The sequence below is a fragment of the Bactrocera tryoni genome, unplaced genomic scaffold (genome assembly GCF_016617805.1).
Source record: "Bactrocera tryoni isolate S06 unplaced genomic scaffold, CSIRO_BtryS06_freeze2 scaffold_7, whole genome shotgun sequence".
In the NCBI taxonomy this organism is placed as follows: domain Eukaryota; kingdom Metazoa; phylum Arthropoda; class Insecta; order Diptera; family Tephritidae; genus Bactrocera; species Bactrocera tryoni.
The window spans coordinates 5,304,693-5,327,016 of NW_024396366.1; the positions used below are offsets into that span (position 1 = coordinate 5,304,693).

The 22,324-nt window shown below is 35.4% G+C and overlaps 1 protein-coding gene across 1 annotated transcript; it reads left to right on the plus strand.

Moving 5' to 3' along the window:
- Positions 1-1,788: 1,788 nt before the first annotated feature.
- On the plus strand, positions 1,789-17,504 carry LOC120781481 (WD repeat and FYVE domain-containing protein 2). Its single transcript, XM_040113700.1, has 7 exons — positions 1,789-2,042; positions 2,095-2,442; positions 2,503-2,615; positions 2,669-2,795; positions 2,851-3,047; positions 16,837-16,978; positions 17,031-17,504. The coding sequence occupies exons 1-7, from the start codon at positions 1,882-1,884 to the stop codon at positions 17,167-17,169; spliced, it is 1,227 nt and encodes a 408-aa protein (XP_039969634.1). The 5' UTR covers positions 1,789-1,881; the 3' UTR covers positions 17,170-17,504.
- Positions 17,505-22,324: the final 4,820 nt, after the last annotated feature.

A 22,324-nucleotide genomic window follows, 5' to 3' on the forward strand; every position in this document is an offset into this window, starting at 1 on the left:
CAGTTTCGGCAAATGATGCGGCAGCATACCGGATGTCCAAAGAATTTAGAAATTCCATTGGATAATTCACGGCTTCGTCTTGACCAGAGATAAAGAGATGTCTAACTCCTCTCTCACTGGAAGTGAGAGAACAATTGCTAGACGTCAAAACCACCTAAACTTTGACAGTTGACTGGATTGGGGAGGTTTTGACGTTTTGTAATTCGAAAAGAGGGACGACCAGATTAAAATTTCGCCTTGTTATTATTGGAAGGGAAACATTTTCCATTTGTAACGGCCATTACTTCGAAGAATAACGAAGGAGAAACAGCACATAAGTTGAAAGATGTGAGCCTATTTTAACTTTTATTAAATAAACTTGCATTTATTTAATACTTTTTTATTTATTTTACAGATAAAATGCCGAAAACAACCAGCAGTTGGAGAACATGTGTTGTTGCCTGCAACGAGGGAGGAAGAACATTTAGTTTTCCAAACAGTGGAACGGACCTCGAACGGTGAGTGAAAAACATTAAATAGTGCAAAAAGTGTTTGTGAATTTGTAAAAAATTTCGATGAAATCAGTGTTTCGATTGTGCAATGCCCAACTTATTCCAGTGTGAGAGCGTCTCAAAATAAGCTTTTTAATAATATTGTCCATTGTGGCTAGATCGAACAAAATAAGAATTTTTGGGCATTTAAATTAAATAAGTGGAAATAATGCAGAAATTCGCTATATTTAAAAATTTTTGTATAGAAAAGGGAAGAATACCACTCAAGCCACCAAGGAAATTTGTGAAGTTTACGAAGACGATGCTATATCAGTTCGTACAGCACAATAAAGGTTCGGTCGCTACCGTTCTGGAAATTTCGATTTAAAGTGATGAAAGTTTTACATTGATGGAATAAAGTCTTATGTCTTATTGCGGAAAAATCGGAAAAGTGGTCTACCAAAATGGCACATATTTGTTTATTTATTTATTAGTATAAATAAAAAAAAATAAGTTGAAGTTTGATTAGAAATACGAAAAGACAATACTATACAATAGATAAATTTGAGCGTGAAATGAAGTCTTAGATGTTTGAATTTATTGAACAAAGGAGTGCGATAATGCGCCATCTAATACTGCATTGGTTATTCGTGATCATTTCGCCACATTTTCAACTAATTTCGTGACGCAACCACCGCATTCTTCCGATTTACCTTCATGTAACTTCTAAATATTCACATGACCATTCCGAGGACACCGCTTTCACTGAATCGAAGAAGGTTCTGATGGCCATTCGTTGGCATAAGTGTATTGCAGCGGGTGGCGATTACTTTGAAGGAAGTGAAATGGACAAAATTTACCTTTCAATTTGATTTACCTTTGAATGGCTTTACACCTTAAAGTATTTTTCTGGCTTTGTTTCGTGCAAGTTGCAAAAGTATAAAATGTTCGTTTGCACCCGAACTTGGCCCTTCCTCACTTTTTTTATATTATGTCAATGTAGGGAGAAAAATTAAATATTTGAAAATAAGATTTGAGATATAAGAAGAAAAGCTTCCACGAAATGTCGTACATTTTTTTTTTGAGAATGATAAAAATGAAAAAACCCGCGATCCGGAAACATCTGCTAAATGTAGGGGAAAATGAGAATACTATTTTTAAACATTCAAATGAAGTTCTATTTAAGCGCTTTACCAGACATAATAAAAACGGTGTTTGGAATTTATTATAAAAGAGAATTGCTGAAGGCTGACATGAATAATTGATTGCGTAGACTGGGTATAATGTTTGCGCGTGTATATGTGTTCAACATCGTTCTTTGTTATGGGAAAGATAATCGATGATTAATCGAAAATAAAAGAAGATATTAAATTAAATGAGTCTATAGGTCCGAAATAACTTTTGTATTAACATGGCTGCAGAAATTAAGCCGGCTCAACGCAGTTGTGATGATCGTTTCAGTTCGGAGAAGAAGTTGGAATTGCTAAATAAACTGGAGGGCAGTGGTGATGATATTAATTCTGCAATATTTATTCCCGGTGAAAACGGAGTTATAAGCGTATCTGATGACAAGTTTGTACATATATTTGCTGGAGAACCAAATATAAAAAAAAATTTTGTTTAGAACTATACGTGTGTGGCTTAAACGGGACTCTGGGCAGTATTGGCCTAGTATATGTGAAAGTATGCCTTCAGGAGGTACGTCTATATATTATAATGCGGCCGAAAGACAATTGTATATTGGTCAGGATAATGGAACGGTAACCCAATACTTATTTTCTGATGACTGCAATCGTCTTTCTTTTGTCCGAGATTACTTAGCTCATCAGGGTCGTGTAATGGAAGTTGTAGTAGCTCATATATTGAAATGGGTGTTGTCATGTGGGAAGGACAAATTATTCGTCTTTTACTCTACTGAAAATGGTCAGCGATTGGGTAGTTACAGTTTTGAGACACCTTGTACTTCACTTCAGTACGTCTTCAAAATATTCGAATATTTTCGTATAAGCTGTTAAGATTATTTTCTTTATAGATTTGACACCATGGCGAAATATGCATTCGTTGGAGACAATGCTGGTATGATCACAATGTTACGATGTGACGTACAAGGCGTTCAATTCATTAATACCTTTAAAGGACATACTAGTAATTATTATTTTTATTTGTATTGCTAAAAATATAGACATATAAATTATTAGCCAGTATTCGATGCTTGAAATGGGTAGAAGAACATCAGTTACTGTTTAGTGGATCGTGTGACCAAATGGTTTTTGTATGGGATGTTGGAGGAAAACGTGGTACAATTTATGAACTACAAGGACACAAGTAGATTTTTATCTTTTTTCATTCCATTCTTTGTATTCACCTCTTTCACCTTTAGTAATAAAGTTTCATCACTTGCATATGCCAATCATACCCAGCAACTAATAAGCGGAAGTGAAGACTCTGTTATTGTGTTTTGGGAAATGAATGCGATGCGAAAGGAAGTACCAGGATGGGTTGAAAACAATAGTTGTCAACAATGTCAACGTCCATTTTTTTGGAATTTCCGAGCAATGATGGACCAAAGACAAATAGGTAAATATAAATCGCAATGACGAATAAAACAAAATCATTCCCCTAATCATACAGATATAATAATAATGTTTCTGACTTAACGAAAATAATGCAAAAATAATAATAGGTAATTACGAAATGAAATAGTTGTTTTGTAGCATTTCCAATTCGGAATGAAAGTAGGTAAAATAGAATAATAACCACGCCTAATTCTTTCTACTTATGAGCCCAATGAAGAATATATCGCCGAAATAACACCCCTTGATACAATCCTCACATCAGTCTATTCTACATTATCAGAAATGACCCAGATTTTACCAAGCTAGGGGCTTTCATTACGGCGATTTAAAACTATTGGGATCGGTAAGTTGAAGTTATATTCAATATTACTGAAAGTGTGATAAAATCGGATATATACTGATTATCGAAGTTCTCGTTGACATAATTTAACCCATGATTTAAATCTTTATTTTGGACAGAAAGTAGAATATTTTAACAAAATTAAGTGTAGTAGTTTTTTAAGATATACTGTACATGGTGACGATTTTCCTTTTCAAATGTATGGTCTACACCTCCACTGCATATTGGTCAATGTTTTGAAATTGGATATCGATAATATCAAATGAATGCGTCAAAAACTCTCGACTTTTTTGATAGTGATTTTTCTTGTAATAGTAATCTCTGCATGTTCTTATAAGGCGAGAAGGAACTGCTTATAGAAGAGGATTTTATGCTCCTTTACACGTAGCATTTTGAATGTGCTCGATGTGAGACATTAGGAGGCGTACCGTAATTGTCATTAGGGCTGCCGGCTAGCGACTTCAGAATATTGCTGCGGCTCTGTACTTTAGTGACAATGGCGAATGTTACTCCTAGAATATTAGGATTTCGGTACTCAGTCTGTACTTCTTCGTCCAGTTCGTGAATAAGGTGGTCGTGGACTTAGCAAGTTTTAGACTCCTAACGTGAGGAAGCGAGAAAGTTCTGGGACATAGGCTTTCATTTTTAAACATATGCCATCAATTCTATTGCCCGACGTCATTATCGTACAAACATCTGCGTTTGAGATCATAGAGATAATAATACCGATGAATGTCGATCGCTCACATAGTTCATGGTCCACCTCCTAAAGGTGAGGAAGCGAGAAAGTTCTGGGACATAGGCCTTCATTTTTGAACATATTCAATCAATTCCATTGCCTGACGTCATTATCGTACAATCATCTGCGTTTGAGGTCATTGTGATAATAATACCGATGAATGTCGACCGTTCACATAGTTCATGGCCCATGATGTCCTGGAAGAAGCGTGGTGTGTCTGATCTTTTCAAGTATTGTATTGTTAACTGGACCTTCGACAAGTCCAACAGTACTAGGACAGTTCTCTCTTCAGACTGGGAGTCCTATTGTCTAGTTGAGATCAGTGGGACCTTTTTGTGCACTAGGCTGCATCTTGCATAGGCGTTGAGACTTTGTCGCATAAGTCGCTGGCAGCATGGGGCTACACTCCCTATGAGTCTTAAGGTCTGAGCACGCCTTAAGACGGCTCCAACCATTTCATGAACTGGATCTAATCGAAATGAAATTATGGTGGAGCCATGGAAAAGCAGAAAAATTCATGCGGGGTTGTAATCAATGCCATCACAGATTAGGACGATATAGAGCAACCTTGTTGCTAGGTGTTGATCTAATGGTGTAATGGCAGAACCGGCTGTCGTAGAAATTGTCATTTGATAACACCATAACGAAGCAATTCTTCTCTAGCAGACTCTAAAAAACAAGCTAAATTCGACAAAGTACACAGCCGCCAGTATCATTTTGAGAGTCGAGAATTGTTTCGGAATCCTTAAAGAAAAGTTTTGTAGTTTGAAACAAATGCGGCTAAAAATAAAACACCGAGGGAGTCAAAAATTTTTTAATAAATGGGTACTTGTCTGCTGTGTGCTGCACAACATACTCTTGAAAAGGCCCGATTCTTCACACTCTGAAAGGCAAAGTGTCGAAGCCCATGAATGCCAATATGATGGAAGTGCTATTGTTGCACCTACCCCGAACTAAAATAACAAGCACTGTACAATTTAATTTTTGAATAAAAATTCATATTTTTGTTTTAATATGAAACAAGTAATTGAAAATTGTTTATTTGTTGATTTTAAGTGTTTATTGGTTATTATATTTTAATATTATTATTATTTTTATTTTTAATTTTTTTCTGAAACGTTTGGTTTCTTTCGTTTTGCTCCAACTCCATTCTTTTGAGTTGGAATCGTATTAAATCTTTTTCTTTTAAATTTCGTTTTAGTTTATTTCTACTTCTTTCATCCAATTAAATTTTTCGATTTCAAGTTGAAGCTCTTTCCCTGAAGCTCATTCGTTCAGCTTCTAATGTAGCCAGTTTATCTATGGCAGTGTGGTGCCGCTTGGCCTTAATTTTTTTTGCAAACGGGCTCGCCGCAAATGAGCCAGATGCCAATTCCGAAATGTCATGTTCTTCTTCTTGCGCTTCGGGGTCTTCCAAATTACCCACATTTTGCGCAGAGTCGAGCTCCACTGCGTAGGAGCTTATTACCACCACCTCGGCTTCCCTCTCCGCAACAAAAATGTCCGCTAATTATTTGTAATGCGGACAACTTTTAAGGACTTTATCTGCAATTAAGAAAAGCACTAATTACAATTTAATTCTAAAGTTGATATCAAAATATACATATGTATGTATATAAAATGTACCCATCACTGTCAGCTCCACATCGTCATCCTCAACTCGAACGCCAGTGGAATTTATCCAATTTTCTGCCGATATCATTTGGCTCTTTAAGTAGCGAACCTTACATTTTAAAATACTCCACGTCGCTTCAATTTAGGTTACCGCAAGCAATTTGCTGTAACATATTTTCGTTGCGGGTTACTGAAAGTAAAGGGGATATAATTAAATCAAAATAAATAATGAATATCCCGAAAACTCGCCTCGATGTTTCTGTGTTCCTGCATATAGCACAGCACCGTTTTAATTTCGGCTGCCGTCCATTTCTTCACCTCCTTTTCTCGCAGACACTTTCGTATTTCTGTAGACACTAAAATTGGTGTATAAAAAAATAACAAAATATGTATTTATTTTTTCTTTATGTTTCTTATTTACTTTTTTTGATGCTTTTTGTAATTGTTATTTCGTTTTTAATTTGATGATTGTAAACAAAAAACGGCTGTTATTAGCAGGGTTTCCAATATGAAATTCTAAATGAAAATTCCATTCGCTTAGTTTTATTTCTTTTTTGTGCTGTCATTTAGTTAAATTACAAGGACTTTCTAACACTGGAAATAATACAGTAGCTTGGAAGCAGTGATACGCAGACGAAGAAGCTTCAGACATGTCGGAATATAGCACTCCGGACTTTAACAGAATGCCTCTTGATGTCTTCGGTCGAACACAGCGAGATCCGTACGGTTTCGGTTAAGGACCATAACGAACTTCTCTCCAAAAGGTTTCTGCTGGGATGTTTTCACAGAAACGCCGACCAGACTTCGAACGCAACTCATTTTAGACACGCACTGACGGCCATTCACTGTGGAGGTATTAAGAGTGGCGTATTAGAGTCAAGTCACCACCCTTTGCTCAAGTTGCAGCGATAATATAAAATGACTCTTGCTCAACTTCTGTTCTTTGATACTATAACAGGTTAAACGCCTATTTATTTAGAATAGTCCCCGACATACCAACTATAAGAACCCCTATGACTAACCATCTCTTTGAATCACCAGCAAATCCTACTCATCTACTACACCTCTCTCTATGGTCCGACCCCGTTGAAAAAGCACGTTTTCTGGGCTTAATGTTAAATGATTTCGAGGATAACCAAGCGGGTATCAGGTATCTGTACAGCTGAACCATGTTGCATTCCTGTTCGTTAGGAGACATTAAGCGGATTTCAGTAATTGTCCGGATTGCGGTATTATAATATCGTATGCAGTATGCAGAGTGCAGCCTATTGCTTTTATAGCGAACATCTAAGGTTTTAAACTCATCTAAATTTAGGTTGGAGTTTTGAAATTTGGTAATGTGGTTTTAAATTCAAGCCGTCAAAAACAATTTCCCTTGAAGTTTTTTCAAACGTCAACTTTTTTTTTGTTATTACGGTTTTCAACTCTGTCAGTGGGGTAGACTTTTTCTTTACTAGCAAAGACAACGCTTACGCGGTTATACACAAGTTAACAAGAGCGCGCCAGTCGTTTCTTCTTTTCGCTGTTTGCCAATTCGAGACACCAATGGCAACTAGGTCTTTCTCCACCTGATCTCTCCAGCGGAGTGGAAGTTTTTTTTTCCTCTGAGCAGAGGATGGTTAAAAATAATAGAAAACAATAGAAAAGAGAAACTCTTGTTGATGCCGTCGAGTAAAATCGCGAAACTGGACGAAACAAACTACAATTTAGAAACATTAAAATAAAATTAAGGGACCGTGGGAAGTGTTTTGAACATAAAGAGGTAATACAATCTACTACTTCTAGAAATATGCATATTAAGTAAAATTATATTTCTGAAGCATTTTGCTCCTTTTCAGTCACTTGTGTTTAGTTTTTTCATAACATTTAAAAACTAATTTCGTTTGAACCATCTGTAGATATCGTAGGTTGCTCTCAGTATAAAATTAAAACTATTGTGCATTTTATTATTGATAACTAGCGACAGCAAGGAAATAAAGAGTTTGTGGAAACCTATTTCATCTCATTTACTAAAAAAAGCAAAATAATTCCCGATTTAAACGAGAATAACTAATGAATATGCAATAAACATTAGTTAAAAGCCATTTAATTGTCAATAAAACTTTTGTTTCCTTGGTGTTAGGAAGTTCGAATGGACAATTTTGCTATTCCAATGAAACTTCGACTGAAAATAGTTCAAAATCGTAATATGTACCAAAAAGAGTAGGGTGAAACTGGAGTTGAATTGCTCTAACTTCAATTCCAATTCCGTGTGGAGTATAAAATCGTAAAAAGGGTATAAGCCGTGGTTGAGGAAAGTACAAAATTAACTGTCGTCGAAATCACTTAGCTGTAGATCCAGGAAAGGAGCTGTTTATTGTTCGACGGAGAAAGGGATACGTAGGTTGCTACAGGTATCCCTCGAATAGCACGGTACTTGAGTTGCACGAAATCTCGAATAGTACGGTTAAAAATTGCGACAACCCTCGAATAACACGGAGTTCGAATTACACGAAGTCGCGAAAATTCCTGTTAAAAATTGAGTATAATTTTTCTTCGAACGACTGTTTGTAGTATGACGCAATAATGCATTTGAATCAGTGGTTGAACATACATATGTAATTTAATAATTATTGCGTTTATAAAATTTTACCTTTTAAATTTTTAAGTTTCACTTTTCTAAATTGAATGAATTTTGTTATTTTTGTATAACTTAAATTTTATAACTAAAAATAAAAAAAAAAAATTTCTTATTTTTAATGTTTTCTTAATTAATCGTTGCAACCAAATGTACAAATTTGTATGGATCTCGAGTTCCGAGTTGCACGGTTTTTTAATAGCACGGAACGGAATCTCCAAAATTGTATGATTTATTAGTATCAAATAACACGATTTCGATTAACACGGAACCAATTAACCGTGTTATTCGAGGGATACCTGTATATATATATATTTCTGGCCTAATAATGTAAATAGGCATATTTATCAACGAAAATGGTTTTTTTTTTTTTTTTTTTTTTTTTTTTTTTTTTTTTTTTTTTTTTTTTTTTTTTTTTTTTTTTTTTTTTTTTTTTTTTTTTTTTTTTTTTTTTTTTTTTTTTTTTTTTTGTCGATTGCTGTTTTGTTTCGGGCTCATACGCATAGATCCATGATTCGTCACCTGTGACGATCTTATAAACGTCTTTTGAAGCACCGCGATCGTATTTTTTCAGCATTTCTTTACACCAATCCACACGAGCCTTTTTTTGAGCGCTTGTCAAATTGTGCGGGATCCAATGAGAACAAACCTTTTTTACGGCCAGGTGTTCATGTAATATGAAATGTATGCTGGTGGGAGAAATGCATAGGCATGCCTCTATCGTATTAAGTTAGGTTATTGGGACAATGGTAAGAGATGAATTGCTTTGCTTCCGCCGGTTTTCAATAGATGTCTCTAGGGTCAAGCACTGGTCGATTAAATCGTTTTATATCGATATTGGACATTTGTGTCAACATTAACCCAACAAAATATTTGTAGAGATCTGTTTGCATCCCAGAATAATCTCAACTGAAAATGTCACTTTTTGAGCCGAATTCTCGACATTTGCGGGAAATTTTGCTTTTCTTTTTTAATTCCAAGAAAAGTTCTTCTGAGGACCCGTCCACGTTTTACTGAGGCTGACACATACATAGATAATACTATTACTCTACTACTACCATCTATTTGATTTCTATTAGGTATTAAAAAAATCTAGAATTTTTTTAAAGCAACTTGTGTTAGTTTACAAAAAAATGGATCATAAAGCATTTCGTGTGTTAATTAAGCATTGCTTTTTGAGGGAATAAGGGAAAACATATTTGCACCGTTATTGTATAAAAACTGAAAAAATTGCCTTAATTTTACAAAAAAACGGCGGAAGCAAAGTTGTAGACCTAATATATCGTGCGCGCACTCCTTCAGCATCCAGATCGCAGTTGCTTTACTTCAAATAGTGTTCAGTACATGTTGGAAGTTGTCCAAGACCGAAATTTTGTAGGTGTTTTGAAGCTCGCCGGGGTATTGTAAAAAAGTTGTAATGTCCCTAGGAAGCAGGGCTGCTCCAAGTTGATGACTGCAATGATGATTTCTGTGAAAACTTCCTAGCAGAAATGTAGGCATCACTATTACGTTGTTCGACGATGTAAATTGTACAGTCCACGAAATAAGTATAGTGTACAAGCTAAAAATCTCTTTTATGCATCTTTAAATTTCATATGATTATTTTTTATGTTATTTATTAATGGAATCAACATCGAAAATTATTTACACAATATTTAAAAACAAAATGACTACTTATTAATAAAATAATTCAAAATTCAATTCACTTGGTACGAAAAAAGGATAGCGTACAAACAAATATTTCATATTAAATCAAACTTATTCGAAGTGTTAATAACTAATATGGTTACTGTTAGCCAAAATAACGGTACTTATGCGCCTCGGCATGGATTCAATTAGAGAGCGAAGGGTGGAAATGGGTATTTTCTTCCATTCGGCTTCAATGCACTTCCTTAGATCTTTAACAGTATCAATTTGTCGACCACCGGAATAAACTTGCTGCGAAAGTATAGTAGAGATTTTCCATGGGGTTTAAGTCGGGACTTATAGCGGGCCAGTCCATTAATGCTATATTTCTGTCCATAAAGAAACGTTTTGTTGTAGCTGCATTGTGTATCGCGGCGTTATCTTGCTGAAAAATCTATCGTTCCTCACAAAATCCTTCCGAAAAGTCTATTATGACGTTGTCTAACAGTTCAATAAAACTCAAAGAATTAATTTTAAGCGTTACAAAACAAATTGGGGTTGTACCATTGTATCCGAAAGCTCCCCATACCATATGAGATCCTCCCTTGAAATTTCTCGAAAGCCTTGTTTCTAGTGGTCGTCGAATATCTCTCCATTATTTGTCATTCCCAGTTTTGTGCCGAGTTAGCAACTTAGGCTGAGGCGCTCATTTGGCATACTGGATGTTAGAATAATAACCACGCCTAATTCTTTCTACTTATGAGCCCAATGAAGAATATATCGCCGAAATAACACCCCTTGATACAATCCTCACATCAGTCTATTCTACATTATCAGAAATGACCCAGATTTTACCAAGCTAGGGGCTTTCATTACGGCGATTTAAAACTATTGGGATCGGTAAGTTGAAGTTATATTCAATATTACTGAAAGTGTGATAAAATCGGATATATACTGATTATCGAAGTTCTCGTTGACATAATTTAACCCATGATTTAAATCTTTATTTTGGACAGAAAGTAGAATATTTTAACAAAATTAAGTGTAGTAGTTTTTTAAGATATACTGTACATGGTGACGATTTTCCTTTTCAAATGTATGGTCTACACCTCCACTGCATATTGGTCAATGTTTTGAAATTGGATATCGATAATATCAAATGAATGCGTCAAAAACTCTCGATTTTTTTGATAGTGATTTTTCTTGTAATAGTAATCTCTGCATGTTCTTATAAGGCGAGAAGGAACTGCTTATAGAAGAGGATTTTATGCTCCTTTACACGTAGCATTTTGAATGTGCTCGATGTGAGACATTAGGAGGCGTACCGTAATTGTCATTAGGGCTGCCGGCTAGCGACTTCAGAATATTGCTGCGGCTCTGTACTTTAGTGACAATGGTGAATGTTACTCCTAGAATATTAGGATTTCGGTACTCAGTCTGTTCTTCTTCGTCCAGTTCGTGAATAAGGTGGTCGTGGATTTAGCAAGTTTTAGACTCCTAACGCGAGGAAGCGAGAAAGTTCTGGGACATAGAACACATTCTGGGGATTCTGTAGCTTGGAAGCAGTGATACGCAGACGAAGAAGCTTCAGACATGTCGGAATATAGCACTCCGGACTTTAACAGAATGCCTCTTGATGTCTTCGGTCGAACACAGCGAGATCCGTACGGTTTCGGTTAAGGACCATAACGAACTTCTCTCCAAAAGGTTTCTGCTGGGATGTTTTCACAGAAACGCCGACCAGACTTCGAACGCAACTCATTTTAGACACGCACTGACGGCCATTCACTGTGGAGGTATTAAGAGTGGCGTATTAGAGTCAAGTCACCACCCTTTGCTCAAGTTGCAGCGATAATATAAAATGACTCTTGCTCAACTTCTGTTCTTTGATACTATAACAGGTTAAACGCCTATTTATTTAGAATAGTCCCCGACATACCAACTATAAGAACCCCCATGACTAACCATCTCTTTGAATCACCAGCAAATCCTACTCATCTACTACACCTCTCTCTATGGTCCGACCCCGTTGAAAAAGCACGTTTTCTGGGCTTAATGTTAAATGATTTCGAGGATAACCAAGCGGGTATCAGGTATCCGTACAGCTGAACCATGTTGCATTCCTGTTCGTTAGGAGACATTAAGCGGATTTCAGTAATTGTCCGGATTGCGGTATTATAATATCGTATGCAGTATGCAGAGTGCAGCCTATTGCTTTTATAGCGAACACCTAAGGTTTTAAACTCATCTAAATTTAGGTTGGAGTTTTGAAATTTGGTAATGTGGTTTTAAATTCAAGCCGTCAAAAACAATTTCCCTTGAAGTTTTTTCAAACGTCAACTTTTTTTGTTATTACGGTTTTCAACTCTGTCAGTGGGGTAGACTTTTTCTTTACTAGCAAAGACAACGCTTACGCGGTTATACACAAGTTAACAAGAGCGCGCCAGTCGTTTCTTCTTTTCGCTGTTTGCCAATTCGAGACACCAATGGCAACTAGGTCTTTCTCCACCTGATCTCTCCAGCGGAGTGGAAGTTTTTTTTCCTCTGAGCAGAGGATGGTTAAAAATAATAGAAAACAATAGAAAAGAGAAACTCTTGTTGATGCCGTCGAGTAAAATCGCGAAACTGGACGAAACAAACTACAATTTAGAAACATTAAAATAAAATTAAGGGACCGTGGGAAGTGTTTTGAACATAAAGAGGTAATACAATCTACTACTTCTAGAAATATGCATATTAAGTAAAATTATATTTCTGAAGCATTTTGCTCCTTTTCAGTCACTTGTGTTTAATTTTTTCATAACATTTAAAAACTAATTTCGTTTGAACCATCTGTAGATATCGTAGGTTGCTCTCAGTATAAAATTAAAACTATTGTGCATTTTATTATTGATAACTAGCGACAGCAAGAAAATAAAGAGTTTGTGGAAACCTATTTCATCTCATTTACTAAAAAAAGCAAAATAATTCCCGATTTAAACGAGAATAACTAATGAATATGCAATAAACATTAGTTAAAAGCCATTTAATTGTCAATAAAACTTTTGTTTCCTTGGTGTTAGGAAGTTCGAGTGGACAATTTTGCTATTCCAATGAAACTTCGACTGAAAATAGTTCAAAATCGTAATATGTACCAAAAAGAGTAGGGTGAAACTGGAGTTGAATTGCTCTAACTTCAATTCCAATTCCGTGTGGAGTATAAAATCGTAAAAAGGGTATAAGCCGTGGTTGAGGAAAGTACAAAATTAACTGTCGTCGAAATCACTTAGCTGTAGATCCAGGAAAGGAGCTGTTTATTGTTCGACGGAGAAAGGGATACGTAGGTTGCTACAGGTATCCCTCGAATAGCACGGTACTTGAGTTGCACGAAATCTCGAATAGTACGGTTAAAAATTGCGACAACCCTCGGATAAACCGGAGTTCGAATTACACGAAGTCGCGAAAATTCCTGTTAAAAATTGAGTATAATTTTTCTTCGAACGACTGTTTGTAGTATGACGCAATAATGCATTTGAATCAGTGGTTGAACATACATATGTAATTTAATAATTATTGCGTTTATAAAATTTTACCTTTTAAATTTTTAAGTTTCATTTTTCTAAATTGAATGAATTTTGTTATTTTTGTATAACTTAAATTTTATAACTAAAAATAAAAAAAAAAAAAATTCTTATTTTTAATGTTTTCTTAATTAATCGTTGCAACCAAATGTACAAATTTGTATGGATCTCGAGTTCCGAGTTGCACGGTTTTTTAATAGCACGGAACGGAATCTCCAAAATTGTATGATTTATTAGTATCAAATAACACGATTTCGATTAACACGGAACCAATTAACCGTGTTATTCGAGGGATACCTGTATATACATATATTTCTGGCCTAATAATGTAAATAGGCATATTTATCAACGAAAATGGGTTTCTTATTTATTTTTTTTATTTTTTTTATATTTTTTTTTTATTTTTTTAAATTTTTTTATATTTTTTTAATTTTTTTTTTATTTTTTTAAATTTTTTTAATTTTTTTTTTTTTATTTTTATTTTTTTATTTTTTTTTTTGTCGATTGCTGTTTTGTTTCGGGCTCATACGCATAGATCCATGATTCGTCACCTGTGACGATCTTATAAACGTCTTTTGAAGCACCGCGATCGTATTTTTTCAGCATTTCTTTACACCAATCCACACGAAACCTTTTTTACGGCCAGGTGTTCATGTAATATGAAATGTATGCTGGTGGGAGAAATGCATAGGCATGCCTCTATCGTATTAAGTTAGGTTATTGGGACAATGGTAAGAGATGAATTGCTTTGCTTCCGCCGGTTTTCAATAGATGTCTCTAGGGTCAAGCACTGGTCGATTAAATCGTTTTATATCGATATTGGACATTTGTGTCAACATTAACCCAACAAAATATTTGTAGAGATCTGTTTGCATCCCAGAATAATCTCAACTGAAAATGTCACTTTTGAGCCGAATTCTCGACATTTGCGGGAAATTTTGCTTTTCTTTTTAATTCCAAGAAAAGTTCTTCTGAGGACCCGTCCACGTTTTACTGAGGCTGACACATACATAGATAATACTATTACTCTACTACTACCATCTATTTGATTTCTATTAGGTATTAAAAAAATCTAGAATTTTTTTAAAGCAACTTGTGTTAGTTTACAAAGAAATGGATCATAAAGCATTTCGTGTGTTAATTAAGCATTGCTTTTTGAGGGAATAAGGGAAAACATATTTGCACCGTTATTGTATAAAAACTGAAAAATTGCCTTAATTTTACAAAAAAACGGCGGAAGCAAAGTTGTAGACCTAATATATCGTGCGCGCACTCCTTCAGCATCCAGATCGCAGTTGCTTTACTTCAAATAGTGTTCAGTACATGTTGGAAGTTGTCCAAGACCGAAATTTTGTAGGTGTTTTGAAGCTCGCTGGGTATTGTAAAAAGTTGTAATGTCCCTAGGAAGCAGGGCTGCTCCAAGTTGATGACTGCAATGATGATTTCTGTGAAAACTTCCTAGCAGAAATGTAGGCATCACTATTACGTTGTTCGACGATGTAAATTGTACAGTCCACGAAATAAGTATAGTGTACAAGCTAAAAATCTCTTTTATGCATCTTTAAATTTCATATGATTATTTTTTATGTTATTTATTAATGGAATCAACATCGAAAATTATTTACACAATATTTAAAAACAAAAATGACTACTTATTAATAAAATAATTCAAAAATTCAATTCACTTGGTACGAAAAAAGGATAGCGTACAAACAAATATTTCATATTAAATCAAACTTATTCGAAGTGTTAATAACTAATATGGTTACTGTTAGCCAAAATAACGGTACTTATGCGCCTCGGCATGGATTCAATTAGAGAGCGAAGGGTGGAAATGGGTATTTTCTTCCATTCGGCTTCAATGCACTTCCTTAGATCTTTAACAGTATCAATTTGTCGACCACCGGAATAAACTTGCTGCGAAAGTATAGTAGAGATTTTCCATGGGGTTTAAGTCGGGACTTATAGCGGGCCAGTCCATTAATGCTATATTTCTGTCCATAAAGAAACGTTTTTTTGCAGCTGCATTGTGTATCGCGGCGTTATCTTGCTGAAAAATCTATCGTTCCTCACAAAATCCTTCCGAAAAGTCTATTATGACGTTGTCTAACAGTTCAATAAAACTCAAAGAATTAATTTTAAGCGTTACAAAACAAATTGGGGTTGTACCATTGTATCCGAAAGCTCCCCATACCATATGAGATCCTCCCTTGCAATTTCTCGAAAGCCTTGTTTCTAGTGGTCGTCGAATATCTCTCCATTATTTGTTATTCCCAGTTTTGTGCCGAGTCAGCAACTTAGGCTGAGGCGCTCATTTGGCATACTGGATGTTAATATTCTCTTTTAAAATCTGCTGAACTCGATGGGTGGACACTTCAAGATTTAGTTGAAGTCTAATTTTTGCTGGTGAAATGTTTTTACTGACTGCCAAACGCTTTATTTGCGGTTTCGACCGTTCATCAACCTTTGGATGATGTCCATTTCTTATTGTAGCTCCACATTCCCGCATTGTTTGAATTTTAGTGCGCTCAACAAGCGATAAATGGGTTCCGCGAGGCATTTCTAAATTAGTTACTAAATTAAATATTAGTTTTAAATATTTTTTTGATTATTTATTTAAAACAAACTCACTTTAAAAATCCTTAAAAATAAAGAGTAAATGGAACGTCTTGCCGATACGGAATACTTTTCCTTATTGTACGCTATAATTATTTCGCTCTGAATGTACAAGTGCGCAAATTAAACAGAAAGTAACGGTACTACAAAAGTACCGGTGCCACTAATAAGTATTGATCAACAATGAACAAAAAAACGCTTGTATACTTTACTTATTTCGGTGACTGTAGCAGGAAGTTATCTTAAGGATTAGTCTAAAACTGACAGTATCCAATGAACCTATTTGAACTAAGCTTGGAACATTTGCACCGCAATTTTGTAATGCTATTGGGATCCTATCTATGTTTTGATTTATTAAAATATATTTATATATTCATGAAATTACTAGATTCCGCAAATATTTTTTGTTGCTGAAAAAGGTTTTATCCATCATAGAAAAAACGCAACGCAATTGTGTAATCATGTGATAATATATTGTGGCACAGGTTTCCAACGGAAGTGCTGGTAATTTGTTTGATTCGGTTTGTTTTCTTTAAAATCGACTCCACTTTAAACCTTTCTGAATTGAAGACAGCTATAATAAATTAACTTCAGTTGCTCTTTAGGTTTTTCGGAAATAGTCTAGTAGTGTTTGCTTTCAATTTAGTAATACTCTATAATATGCTTTATAATTTTCAGGCATTCGACAGCACCATTGTCGACACTGTGGAAAGGCAGTATGTGACAGTTGCTCTGTAAACCGTATTAATATTCCTATAATGGGATTTGAATTCGATGTCCGTTGTTGTGATCCTTGCTATAAGCAATTACAAAGTGTTGAGTATGTTTATTTATATGTTGTGAGAATATATTAAAAAAGCGACAAGTTTTAGACGTCCTTCATTGGCTTCGTTTCATGATGCAAAACATTCTATCATTAATATGGACTTGGATGAGAATCGAAAGTTGTTATTGACCGTCGGACAGGATCGTATTATTAAAATCTGGGATTTATCTTCAATTTGGGCATAATGAAAATAGCCTAGCTTTATCTGGATTTATGCTGAAATCCCTTATTAAGGATTTCATTTTGCTATTACAAATTATATTTATTAATGATTTATTTCTATTTATATGAAGTTTTATTCCTTTGGAAGCATAATAGCATGTGTACAAAAATCGTGTGTGGATGATAGATGCCTGCTGAGTTCCATTTCTAAAATTTGTATTGAAATTATTTGTAATCCTTTGCGCATATTGGGAGACACCTAAGCAAAGTTCGCTATAAAAACTGAATAATGCTGTTGTCGTCTTTATTTGTATCATGTAATGAATATTTAATAAATGCATATGCGGATTAATATTTGTATGATTTGTTTTTAATCCGCTTGATAGATGAAATATTTTCTATATGTATTACACTATACTGGCACTTCGGTAAGTTCGGATGTAACCGAACATTTTATACTCTTCAAACTTCCACGAATCAAAAGCAAAACATTTAAAAAAAAAGTTGCGATAGAATTTAACAATTATTTTTTGATGAAATCGTGAATAGATTTCAACCAAATTTGATAATTTATTAAATTAAATTTTAGGCTCATATAGAGCGTTTCAGGTAATCAGTGTTACTAACTCTCAAAAATATTTATCCCTAAATTTTTGTCAAAAACCCCTAAAATCGCCTTAATTATTGAGTTGTCCCCCTAAAAAATATTTACAGTAGACGCTCTATAAAGTTACGCTTTCGGGAGTAGCGTAACTTTTAAAAACGAACTTTTAGAGGTTTGGTTAAGAGATTTGTAACCAATAGCCAATGATAATGTGCATTTCCTCTCAATTCTTTGAGTATATGAAATGGAATGGGGAACTAATTTGGGGGGAAGGAAACTTTTAAAAACGTAACTTTATAGAGCGTCTACTGTAAATATAAATACATAATGATATAGAATAAAATATGTTGTAATGGGGTTTCGTCCATAGCTGAGGTATGCTCAGCCGCTCCAGGGTCAGCCTTGGGACCCACGAACTCTTAGCAAAGAAAAGTGTTTACTCTCGTAAAGATGTATCCACACCCCCTTATGTGGACAGCCAGACCAGCGTGTGGTTATACGGCGAGTCAGATGGAAGCGAGCGAAATTGGCGCGCCAGGCGTTGACGCTTGTTGAAGTTGGCACGGTGATTTATACGGCGGTGATGATCCTTTGGCTTCTGGTGAGGAGTAGTTACTCCCAGACGGCGGTGATGGTCCTTTGGCTTCTGGTGAGGAGTAGTTACTCCCAGACGGCGGTGATGGTCTTCTGGCTTCTGATGAAGGAGAGATATAATTAAATATCGCCTGCACTCGGTGACCTCCGGTTAGCAACTGACCCAGCACTATCCCGTTTTTCTAGCCTGTACTTACGTGCGAGTCGCCTGTTAATCGCGTTAGTTTGGTAACGGTGCACTACGGTGTGCAAGCAGCGGTACTGACGCTGTTCGAGGCAGCGCAACGGTGCACTAGCATGCGGGCAGCGGTAGTGACGCTGCTCGAGGCCGCGCAGCTGTGATGTCGCTGTATCACAACGCAACTACGGTCGAGCCATTGCGCGTACTGATATCACACCGAGTCGAGTTTCGACGCAACGACTGCGAAAACTAACATAACCGCAGAGTCATTGCGAGCACTGGTATTACACCGATTTGGTGTAATACCTTTTCAACGCAACGCCTGCGAAGACTAACAACATCAATTGGGCAGAGCCATTGCGAGCACTGGCATCACCCCGAGGTGTGATGCCTTTTCAACGCAATGCCTGCGAATCCCATCGAAATATCTAATTCTACTGTATATAGGGCAGAGCCATTGCGAGCACTGGCATCACGCCAAGGCGTGATATCTTTTCAACGCAATGTCTACCACAACTAGCTACTTCACTTACCGCTGCCTATTGCTGCTGACTGCTGGGCAACCGTCCTCGCAGGAGAGCTGGAAGAAATGATCGCATTCGGTGTGAAGTGTTTGCTTGTATAGCAGCATAGCGCAGCTTTCGTCAGCGTAGTGAGGTAAGTTGTGTGCGTAGCTTTGGTCAATGCGGTGAGGTGAAGTTTACTACGTGCAGCATAATTCTAGTATGGTGGAAAGCTCTCTGTTGAGGTATGGTGAGGGTAAATGATGTACAGTATTGAAGTAAATTATTGTAAGGTGGTAAAAGCCACGTTACAATGTTTCAAAAGTCTTTTTATTGTAAAATATTTAACATATGAAATATTTCTTCTTCATCTGAAGATTCACATTTTTTGAAATCGTACATATTGACATTAAACAATTTTAACATTTTATTGGATGGACTAAATGTTGTACACGATCCACCATTTCGATGTAATGTCAAGCCCATCAAGATGCTTTGCAACATTTTAATGGATAGTCTATTCCGCAACTTATTTTTTATGACATTATAGACGGAGAATGCACTTTCTACACTAGCGTTTGAAATTGGAACAGTGGCAAATGCTAATCCGAATTTTGAGATATTTTCAAAACGTTTACAGCCAGCTGCGTCACAGTCATTATACACTTATACTGGCTCTATTCAGACTAATGACTATGATGCTCATTAAATACGATTTGAATCTTATTAAATAAACTTTTTTAAAATGGCGGGCTCAGAAACTCATCACACATCTATCGATGCAACTGTGTCCGAGATGCCAAGTTTAAGCAGCGATGCACATCAAAACTCGGCGTTGGCCAACGTTGAGCAGGGTGAGTTAGTCTGAACAGAACCATTGTTCAAGTATGCATTATGTCTAAATCCGAAATAAATTTTGAAAAAGTCATAACATGTCAAATATTACCAACACCGCTGACCAGCTCACCCACTCCAACAACTACCTGTATACCTAACTAAATAAAAAAAAAAACCTTTTTTAATTTTATTGAAGAACGAGTACTGCCGTACAGCAGTAGTTAGATGACGCCTATGGTACTCTAATAAAAAATCATAAATATTGAATTTAATTATTTTTCTGGATCATTTATAAATTACAAACATGCAATGAAATCTATTTTCCTTTTAGGTTTGGATCTGTTTCCCAAATCTTCGTGTACTTCTGACTGTACGTTTTTTTATTTTTATTGTCCTTCGGCATCTTTAACAAATTTATTTTCGACACACAATACAAACCAAAATTGAAATAACAACTGTCGTAAGAATATTCTTAACCTATTTTTTGGCGGTATCCTACCTGACAATAATGTTAAACATACCAACATACGCCGCCATATGCACAGGCTATAAAATAACCGCCAGTGGCGCCAGTATTGCCGCCAGTCACCACAGAGTGGTTGTAGAATTACGAACTAGATGTCGTTATGAGTCGGTAGGTCGAGAAATAAATGTTAATGTCTCTGTTGGCTACATTGGTTTACACCACAGCCATTTGTATATTTATCTTATAAAACAAAAAATAATAATGTTATCAATATAAAAATATTAAAGAGTCAAAAAATCCCTGAAAATACGCCTAAAAATTTTAAACCCCTAAAAAAATCCCATCTCACTTATTTACCCCCTAAATCTGGGGGAAAACCCCTAAGTTGGGAACACTGCAGGTAATGCAAACTGGGCAGTATGCATATTCGAAAAAGCAAAACTGACATTTTTGCCGAAATCTAGAGTTCAGAAAAGCATCAGTGGCGCAGCTGTTGCGCAGAAATGCTCAAAATTTGAAAAGTAGTTGCACAAAAAAATGATATCACAGCCAACTCTGCTAGCTAAGATGTCATTGTAAGTTATATACATATGTTAAGTTTAATTTTAATATTACTGATTTATTGTATATGAGGATTTTCTTAATTTTGTAGAATATAGAAGAAAAAGATTACGTCAAGTGCATTAAACTATCACTTTTGGAATTATCCTTTTGACTTTAAAGCTACTCGCGAATAATAAGTTTCTTGTTTTGGCACGATTCCTGACTTTGGCGGTCGGGTAAAAATCCGGAAAGTCGGTATAAATGGGGTATGTACGGATAGGGGAGCTTCTCCAGAGGAGGAATATGCAAAAATAATGTTGCTAACACTTATATTTTTCAAAGTATTCCCGATTAAAAATTCAAAAGTTTGTATAAATAACACTTAGTATTTCACAAGGTTTCACTTAATCTTTTCTCATTTTTCACTTTGTATATTTAAATACAGTGTGTAAACATTAAAATACGTTCATATTTCACTTTTAATTTGTTGTTGTTTTAATTAACTTAAAAATCACTTAGCACACTCATCATTGAAAAGGTTAGATTGTTTACAATTGTGAGGAAAACGAGTGGACTTTATGATAATATTATAAAATTTATATCATATGCAGGAGACTGAAGTACTTTCGCTTCAGACTGCTTTCTGCGTTGGAGGCCTTCGGCCGCGCTTTGACAAAATAACCCTGGTCAAGCCAATACCCAGGGTGACTGAAGTACTTTCGCGTAGTACTTCTTTCAAAAAATAATCCTGATCGAGGCAATACCCGAAGTAACCTAAGTACTTTATTATTTTGTTATATTATTAAATATGTATGAAAAGAGAGTTTGTACTCTATACTTTTCATTTTCTTTCGTAATATTATCGTATAATATTACTATATTTTATTAAATTTATATAAGAAAATATCCATATGCGTTGAAATATTGTTTATACTAATTTATTTTGAAATATAATTTATAGACACACATGTTTTTATTAGAACTAAGATTGCCAAATAAAAACAGAGGAATTATAGCGAAAAAGAAAAATTTCAGCGAATCGCTCATATTTGCTTGTTATCATATGGCAGCGATCCATTTCCTCACAATTGTTAGCACATAAATCATGCTCACTACGAGTGTAAAAAGTAATTTTTAAAATATAAATCTCAGTTATAAAACCTGCGAAAAGTGTAATTTGTGAATTTGTTTAAATGTCTACACTTTAATTAAATGGATTTGAAGTGAAAAATGTGCATAATGTGTGTTAAATGTAGTGAAATAGCTTGTTGAAATGTTCGAATTTTGAAAATTTCTGATTTTTGAAGTCGAATATCGCGCGGCGCCAAAGAAATCGGAATTGTGCCCTTGTTTTACACTATTCTTACTTTTTTGGTACCTTTTTAATAGGAATTGATAATTTTTGCTATCTAAGAGTATTTCGGGGCATGAAGTCAACAGCGTTCCTAGC

What these genes read in the sequence shown, in the direction of transcription:
- LOC120781481 (XM_040113700.1), top strand. Translation starts at nt 1,882, where the DNA reads ATGGCTGCAGAAATTAAGCCGGCTCAACGCAGTTGTGATGATCGTTTC. An exon ending in ATAAGCGTATCTGATGACAA is followed by an intron (nt 2,043 to 2,094) that starts GTTTGTACATAT and finishes AATTTTGTTTAG; the next exon opens with AACTATACGTGTGTGGCTTA. An exon ending in TACCTTTAAAGGACATACTA is followed by an intron (nt 2,616 to 2,668) that starts GTAATTATTATT and finishes ATAAATTATTAG; the next exon opens with CCAGTATTCGATGCTTGAAA.